Raw genomic sequence first — 9,445 nt, 5'->3', positions numbered from 1 at the left:
GCCTTGGCTACAAATGGACTATAGAAATAGGCTCGGGTTACTGCACACATCGCATATATTTTTTCAGCCTCGGAATGGAAGCATCAAAAAAACACATTCATTTCATTCACAGATGTGACAGTATGAGGTATAGAAGAAGTGAATATATCACGTCACAAAGAAGTTCAAGTTACAAATTATTTGCAATACTGTTAGCAGATGAAGGGAAAAAAAGTAAATTGTAGAAGTAAAACACATATCAGGAGCTGTAGGTGTTTCTTCAATTGGCTGTTGTTTTAGGGATATCCTGAACATCTGCTAAGTGAAGCTTTTGTCTGTGCCATGCTGGTAAAGGAAATCTACACTAAAACAAAAATGGAACAGACACAGACAGACAGACAGACAGACGCCTATAGCATATATATAACTGCTATGCAGGCAATTTTTTACTTTTTTCAAATTACCTCTGCAAATCAACCTGCAGCCACAGTAAATTCCAAAACTGCCAAATAATTCAAAGCATCGCATCCTTGCAATATAGAGACTGATCGATCTAATTAGCTATATGCTCTTCTTAGAGGTTTGTACCGAGAAGTGACATTTTAGGCATCCCCTTCCCTGAGTTAGAGGTGTATTTGGCAAGATACTCTAAGGCTCATCCTCTTCAAAAGGGAAGCAGACTCTGCAGCTTTTCTCACTGCATCACATACTGTATATAATTAAGGCAGAGCACCACATTCAGAAATCTGTGTGGCAAAGTACATCCTGAAACAAACCACAATTTTCAAAAAAACTCTAGTAATGTATATTGTTTATTTAGAAGTGATTATTTCTCAAGAAAGCTAGTTCTTTTTTTTACACATTACCTGTGAGCTTACAGATATATGCAGCCTCGCAGAGGTGGGCTTTCTTCCCTGACGCGCTTTTGTGCTGGAAGTGCGCTCCCAGCACAGTAAACAAGCTATCTCTGGCAGCTTCCGTTCACTGTTTCCGACTAGTACAAGCACTATTTTTTGCGACTGCACTGGACCAGACCACAGGCATTGATATGCCAAACTTTCTGGTGCAGACAATCGCACTGCGGGCATGGGGGATTTGGAGTGGCTGCGGTGCCATTGACTTGAATGCACCGCCACACCCCTCCTGCCCCAGGACGCAGGGAGGATTTTTGAATGTGATCCAGTGCTTTCCAGCAGCTAACCACGCTGGAACGCACTGGAAGTGGTGTGAACCGGCCTTAAAGGGAAGGGGGGTGGCATGTTTTTTTTTAGGGCTTGTTCACACCATGTCCAGACTAGAACAGTTTGTTCCAGGAATGCATCCCAATCCATCCCTATGGCATTTCTGGGCTTTGTTCACACCAGTGCAGTCCATTCCGGACGAAAAAAAAGACTGCTCGTCTAATTTTCTCTGGTCTGGACCGCCCCGGACCACATGTAAACGCATCAAAAATACATGCGAACGCACTGGGCTGCACCTGAAAGCCCATTTTAAGCTAACGAAAAAAAAAAAAAACCACAACACGCACCAGAAATGCTTAAAAAAAACCATCAAAAAATGCACTTCACTGCGTTTGCAGATCTACTCCGGACATGGTATGAACATATCACTATTTCTGCTAGCTGGGTATGGAAAGCCATAAAAGTCTTCCTGTAGACACTGAACACTAAGCACAGTTTGTTTCTGGTGTAACTTTGATTTAAAAGAACTATGGCCTAACCCTTTTTGGCCATAGTTCTCTTCAGGGTCACAGGAGGACATTTACTAAAGTCCTCCGGTGACCCAAAACTCAGTATGTAGCAGGCTATTGCCCTCTACAGGTGAAACTCGAATAAATTAGAATATCGTGCAAAAGTAATTGCAGTAAGTGCTGCAAAAGGGGCCCAAACCAAGTACTGAGTACATATGCATGCTTGTACTTTTCAGAGGTCCGATATTGTTCTATGTACAATCCTTGTTTTATTGATTGCATGTAATAATCTACTTTTTTGAGATTGTGGATTTGGGGTTCTTGGGGTTTTCATGAGCTGTAAGCCATAATCATCACAATTATGACAAATCACGGCTTGAACTATCTTGCTTTGCATGTAATGAGTCTATCTCATATATTAGTTTCACCTTTTAAGTTGCATTAGTGAAATAAATGAACTTTGCACGATATTCTAATTATTCGAGTTTCACCTGTATATGCCGAGAGTGCAGAGCCGTGCCGCAGCCGTGCCGGATCCCAACAATACTGTTGAGATCCACCCCGCTGGCTGATTCAATGTCACAGGTCGGCTTGAATTATAAGAATGAGTGTTTTTCACTCACCCCATAATTCTCCTTTAACAGTTTCTGTTTAAGGTTTATTATTCTTCTATAGGCTGACATGTATTTTTGTCTTGTTTTCTAACACAGGAAAAAAAACCATTTCAATTGTTTTAAGCAGGACACATTCTTACCAGAGTATTGCAATGCTGTGGGGAAAAAATCTTGAATTATTAATGCACTCAAGTCAATTAAAAGGAAACCTACAAATTCTAACAAACATTAACACACACTTTAGAACATCTTCTAAGAATGAGCTGCGATGTACATAAACTGCATGAAGAACATAATTAAAGGATACATAGATGAATTCAGCTCTTCCAGCTGCAAATGAAGAAAAAGAACAGTTAAAATGTCAATAGGAAGGAATAATTCAAACATACTAAAACCATTAATATTTAAAATGATCACTGTATCATGGTATCCCTCATGTGGTTAATATCTTTAATATTACGACTGTATAACAATTCTATGTTTTATTTCACATGCCTTTACTAATATTTTTTCCACATTTAAATGCAGGCCACGCTGTCCAGCTAAAAGTGACATTTACAGGTGTAGGGACCAACACTGTTGGAAGTGCTTACAACAATCAGCTTTTATTCATATTGTTTGAACCTTTTTTCTAAAAAAAAAAAACCTTACTTTAAGGCCTTGTTCACACCAAATGCAGAGCAGATCTGGTCAGGTTTCTGTACACGCACGCTAGTCTTTTAGACGCGTTTTTGGCTAAACAAAAAAAAAATATATATATATTTATTTATTTTTAGTTTAACATGGGCTTTCAGTGCGTTCCAGGCATTTGCATGCGTTTTTGGTGCGTTTGCAGATCCACAGCAGGTAAAATAGGGTCTGCTGCAGTTTTTTTACCTGCTCTTGATCTGCACGCTGCGATGTGAACTGGAGCTCAAAATACCATAGGAATACATTGGACGCAGTTTTGAACCGGTCTGCACCTGCTCTGCTCTGGATCTGCTCCGCGCTTGGTGTGAACTAGTCCCAAGGCCTTGTTCATACCAAGCGCGGAGCAGGTGCAGACCGGATCAAAACTGCGTCCAATGTATTCCAATGGTATTTTGGGCTCCAGTTCACATCGCAGCGTTAAGTTCCAGAGCAGGTGAAAAAACTGCAGCAAGCCCTATTTTACCTGCTCTGGATCTGCTCTGGAACGCATGCAAACGCATAAAAAAATGCATGCAAGTGCCTGGAACGCACTGAAAGCCCATGTTAAACTAAACATTTTTTTTTAAACCAAAAACGACCCGGAACGCATCAAAAACGCGGCACAACCCACTGCACTGCGTGTGCAGAAACCTGACCGGATCTGCTCTGCATTTGGTGTGGACAAGGCCTAACTGTTTTAAAAGTATTAGTAGAAAAAAAAAGAAACAAAACTACCACATTAATGTTTGTGACGGGCTGCATAATTTTTTTCTATTTTGCATAGAGTTTCAAATCAAGTCCATGCAGATATTTCTGTTTTAGATGCATGTCAGTAGGCTCAAACAACTGCAGACTCCTCCTATCTCTTGGACACCCAAAAAGTCAAAGAAAATCCCTTACTTATCTTTTGTCTACATCCCATGCATCACTCACATTGCTGGGTTGTGCACCAATTGTATATTATGGATTATTCAGCAGAGGACAGTCTCAGTATGCTGGATAACAGCTATAGTGCGGACAATCAAAAACAGTATTGTTGGCACTGGTGTCCATGAAATATATATCAAATGGATTATTGAGTCAACCTGCTAGCATACTTCCAAAACTACGTTTTGGGTAAGCTTGGGCTTTAAAAAACCCTTTGTAAAAAAAAAAAAAAATGAAACTATTTAAATGTATAATTTAGAGCAAGCCAACAGCAACTTCCTTAAAGTGGAAATGAACTCAAAGGGTAATTTGCTATGTTATAGGGAACATGTTATTCATATGGAAATGTTAATTGTGCCTAAACAGTGCCGTGTAAAATGTATCCTTTGTCTGAAATTCCTCCTGAAAAATAGCAATGCACGTCCCAGTATGCGACTGTGCCTAGGCAAGCCTTTACATACAGCCTTAAAGCTGTATATTTGAAGAGCAAGATCTCTTACTGCTAGTCTGAGAAGATTTGAAGTGAGATTTGGGGATATCATAACTGCCCTGCTCACTTTTCTCCTTCCTTGAGGCTCTGATATGAGGAAGAAAAGCCCTGCCTCTTCCACAATGGCTGCGTCTAAGTAGAGACCTAGTGCAGAACAAGACATAAATCAGCTGCAGGTAGACCACATGAAATATTGGTGACTAGTCCTTTGCCCTCTGTCTGTCTTTTTGGGCACCTCATCCAGAGTTCAGTTTCTTCTTAAGATTGTATTTAGGTGCTAGTAATTAATTTACATAAAATTACATTTCAAACATACATCTGAAAGAAGTCGGTCAAGGTTGGAATCACTGGCTATTTTGCGCTTGTCTTCTGTCATTTCCTCCAATTCTCCATATAGTTCTAGGTGAAGACGAGCCAGCTTCTCTTGCAGTTCACGAACGTGTTCCATCTGTTCAATTGAGCACTCATTGCCTATGGGTTCAGCCATTTGGAATACTATTAGTAACATCACATCAACAAAAAACATTTTGTGGCATATATGTCTGGTATTAATAAAAGAGTATAGCATATTGAGATGCTGACTAAGTTAAGTATCACTGTTTAGGTTATTGTAATCACATCTTCACCATTGGATTAGATTTACACTTGCCAGTTTTTTAGACCCACAGGTTGTATAAGGAATTAAGTTCTGAGTTGTCCTATAACAGAGGGTCTGGGCTATAGCTTGAGCCGGTACTTCTGTCACATATATATTCACAGAACACTGTGATCCGTTTTGATTATTGTTCATGCATCACATGCATTAATGATTTTTGGCGCTCACTTATATATTGTTTATATATTGTTTATAGCTTGCCTCTGTTCTGAGAGAATATTCACAGTTATTTTGCATATTTGAGATAGAGTTTTGTTTTTTGATTTTCACAGAGACGATATGGTTTGTTGACCCAATAGTTGTGGGTTTTTGTTTCACCTTATTATTCACACTCACACTGACCAAGCGCAACTTACTTGCCACACTAGACTAACTAAACTTAATAATCTGCAATTAAAATATGTAACCCAATTATTGTAAATAATGTTATCAATTAAATGTAATGCTTTCAAATCCTGGTTTCTAATTGGAAGCAGCCCCTTTGTCAATTACACAAGTAATCCCTGCTTACTTTTTAGTATTGCTGCACAGAGACTGTGGTCACTCCTTTATTCACTCAATATTGTCACAATGCCATTTGTCAAGTCTGACTTGACTTAAAACAATACACTATTGAGTTTATTTCAGCAGCTCTTCAGCTGGCAATAGATGGTTCCTCCTGAATCAGCCAACATTTGAGCCATAGGTCAGCACCACCCAGCCTGACAAATTTGATTTCAAAATCAACTAAGCTAGATGGAAAATATCCATTTAGATGTAGTCGCTGTTCAGCAGCACCACCGGATTTAGGCAGCTGCAGAATACAATAGCTGGCAGTGGAAATTCCTCTAACAACACTATTCAGCAAGGGTGGGGAATATTTTTCTCGTTCAGCGAAAGGACTAAATGAGGAAAAACAAGCCATGAATGGCTAGCATTAAAGGGAACCTGTGAGAATAGAACTATGGGTGCTGCCTCAGATTTTAAAGATGCCGGTTTCAGGGCTGTCATTCTGATCCTGACTTCACCATCTGGCGAATAGCTGGCATGGAAATCAGACTTTCCTGGTTGCATCTTGTTTCAGTGACTCGGCATTGAAGCTATGATCAAGATGATGGCCCCAGGGTCTGCACCTTTGAAAACCAAGTCTGCAGTGGCAGCTTCAATATATTTCTATCCTAGCAGGATATCTTTAAAGGGGCTACGCCCACTAAAGGGAGCACATTCAAACGTGTTTAAGAAATATCATAACAAACAAAATATCTAACAGTAAGCAACTTTGTTTATGTTGGCTGCCATTGCTCAACTCTCCTCTTGAAAATACTAGATTCCTTGCTGATATGCTAATAAAAAGGTTTTAATAATGCCTCAGTCACTAAACAGAAACAGGTATGCAAATGAAGAGTTCTCACTTTCCTCAGTGGCTTCACTGGTTGCATGGTCAGTGACTCAGGAAGCATGGAGACTAGAGGCAGCCAGGCAACTAGAATTTTGAAAAGGAGGTCAGCAATAGTATAGTAGCCTCTGTATATCCCTCAGTACAGATTTTATTTAAGAAGCCGCCAGCAGTAGATGTGACAAGTCTACCGTATCATCATAATCATTATTACCAAAAGCTTGGAGTTTGCCTGAGTGGAAGTCATTAAGTAGACTCAGAAGCCCCTTTTCCATCTCCTGTACATCAGACACATCCGTAAGGAAAGAGTGCTGAATGGGAGCCGAGGAAGCACCTTTAGCCTCTCCCTGAGATTTGGATTTTTCTTTAATGACTCTTCAAGTGAAGAAAACAAAACAAAACAAAAAAATCAGTCTATCAACATTATAGCACACAATAAACTGCTAACTCAAGTCTCATAGTCAACTGTATGGTCAAAACCTACATATGAAATCTTATATCTCACAGAGTCTTAAAAAAAAAATTGTACAAAAGAATGTGGTAAACAAGTCATCAGATACCCTGGCATCTCCCACCACTATCTACCTTATTTCTGCATCTCTGAAGTAAAAAACAAAGCTCACAATCTGTGTAAAGGTGGCCATACAAGACTTTTGTCTTGCAAGGGTTGTAAAGTAATTTAAAAAAAAGTAATTAAAAAAACGTACAATCTGCCCATCTTGGACAGGCAGATCGTACTTGCGATCATCGGGGCGGGCTTCCGATGACCGCAATGCTGAACGGGCAGTGTGCGCGTGCGCACACCGACCCGTTTGGCATTTGTCTCCCGAGCATGGCACAAACCACGATTTTCGGCTGGTTTTCAAACATGCTTGTTAGACAAAAGATGTGCGACCTCACAGTAGAAACAGTCGCACGCCTTCCATACACTTTGAGATTATCGTACGATAATCGCAGTGTATGGGCACCTTAAGTAAGACAAATAATGTTATTTGCCTTTTTGCCCTTTATTGGATCCAATTTGTTTATAGGCTATGAAAGAGCCATGTGGAACAAAAAACATATCATGTGTGGTAAAATCATCCTTCATCCCAAAGCTTTTAACAATTACATATGTGGGTCCATTCCCATAAGGGCAAGTGACATCGGTCACATTACTAGAATATGTTCAATTTCCTCAACTATGCACAATGACTAAAGCACCTAAATGCTCAATTTACCGCAAATCAAGTGGCCTCTAGTGCACCTCAGTAATTTCACATCTATGGTATCCACCCGACGGTAAAGGCCACTGCCATTATGAACTCTCATTCTCCCTGTTGGAGTGTTTATTTCTTATTATAGAGAATACAGAAGGAGCGGTTCAATGGTAGTAAAGTGGAGAAAAAAAAAACCAGGGATCAAAAAGATGTGAGCCTCCCACCAGAGATGAGACAACTAGTGCTACGCCATTTCAACCTGTAACTAAAATACTAGTTTTGGATAGTCTAGTCCTTTACCGATATCTGCCCAGAATTTAGTTTAGAGGCTCACCTTTTCAGCTTTGGTTTTTGTACAGCTGGCTGTTGCACAGCATTCGAGAAACCAGTGCTTTTGCTGAGTGGGACAGCATTCCTCTTGGAATTCATGAGTGGAGGAGGGTGACTAGTGGAGGATTTTGGACTCCTCCTTTTCATCTTCCTCTCGTCCATGGAAACTGAGCTTTACTTCTGGATAACCTACAAAAAGAAAAAAGGAGTCAGGGTTTGGCATATGCAGGTACACATAAAGCTGAACTCCCGAACATACTGTATAAAAAACAATCAATTCATTCTTTTAAAAAGAATTAAAATCATCAGTCTTCCTGCTTTTCCTGTCAGAAATATGGCAGTTAGATACTGTACATGTTCAGTAAAGGCCAGTACAGACCTGTCTTTACTGTGCTCACTGCCATGTTTTTAAAATCACAATATGGCAGCAGGATTCAGCACAAGCATGGTAGTGACCTGAGAATTAGTACACTACCATGCAGACAACGATAGGTCACCACCATATTGTAATATCAGAAACGTGGCATCAAATCCCATACATGCACAGCAGTGACTGGTCTGTACTTACACTACCATGCACGTGTGGAATCTCTCCATCATATTGCATACATCATAGAGCTTACTACTATGCATTCATTGGGACTGAAGGCCAACATGGGCAGCAATAAGGGTGGATAAAAATCGATGATTTTTTTTAAATTTAAAATCAGATTTTTTTTAAATTTAAAATCAGATTTTTTTTATTTTTATAAAAAAAAATGTAATAAAATGCTTTTGGGGTAAAAATCTATCTAAAAGATAGTTTACATTAATAATTTAGTTTGTTCAGCATGAAATGGAGCTTAGTTATGTAGCATGAGGCTGTATATTCTGCAATATTTACATTTTTGGTAAACTCATTCAATGATTTCAAGCTCTGCAAGCTGAGATAACATGCACTGCATTGATGCATTCACGCAATTTCAGAGTAAGTAACCTTGAGATAAAACAAAGTTCAGGAATATTCCTTTATCCCATTGTTTTGCAAATCCACTCGCCTGCTGCCCCCCCACGTCCCTCACCTTGTTGTGTCACTGCCACATCACCAGCCGTCCCATTAAAGTGAATGGGACTGTCGGTGAGTCAACAGCGAGTCAGAGGGGGAGCCGCTGCGGGACAGAGATGACAGTTGCTCTTTAAAAATTATGATTTAAATCGATTTGATTTAAATCATATCCACCCTGGCAGCAATGTACATACTTTAATTTGTATGCATGCTGACTGAGGGGAAATTCTGCACATGTGTGGCCGCCATAGATGTGATGTTGTATTGGTTCCTCTTAACCTTCTCACGACCAGCCATTGTAGTTAAATGGCTGGTCAGGGAAGCTGGTACTGCCCTGTCCCTGCTACTTAAAGTAGATGTAAACCATAATTTCATTGGCCCTGCCCCTCTGCATACACCTGAGCCATAAGTTCCCCCTGTCCATACACCAGAGCCATAAATCCACTTCCCTATACACATAAGCTATAAGTCC

General features: G+C 39.9%; 1 protein-coding gene across 1 annotated transcript in view; it reads right to left on the bottom strand.

The window, feature by feature from the left end:
- Positions 1–9,445, bottom strand: part of CCDC28A (coiled-coil domain containing 28A) — an 11,212-nt gene continuing 1,767 nt past the window's right edge. The window contains exons 2-6 of the mRNA XM_018567332.1: positions 7,933–8,117; positions 6,614–6,774; positions 4,686–4,840; positions 2,591–2,613; positions 1–314 (exon numbers count right to left, since the gene is read on the bottom strand). Of these exons, the coding sequence (XP_018422834.1) occupies positions 260–314; positions 2,591–2,613; positions 4,686–4,840; positions 6,614–6,774; positions 7,933–8,090 (552 nt within the window). The 5' untranslated portion in view covers positions 8,091–8,117 and the 3' untranslated portion in view covers positions 1–259. The remainder of the gene's footprint in view (positions 315–2,590; positions 2,614–4,685; positions 4,841–6,613; positions 6,775–7,932; positions 8,118–9,445) is intronic.

This window comes from Nanorana parkeri, unplaced genomic scaffold (assembly GCF_000935625.1).
Source record: "Nanorana parkeri isolate BGI_ZX_2015 unplaced genomic scaffold, ASM93562v1 scaffold1031, whole genome shotgun sequence".
Lineage (NCBI taxonomy): Eukaryota > Metazoa > Chordata > Amphibia > Anura > Dicroglossidae > Nanorana > Nanorana parkeri.
The sequence above is the reverse complement of the archived record's forward strand: the minus strand, read 5'-3'. Positions and strand labels throughout refer to the sequence as shown.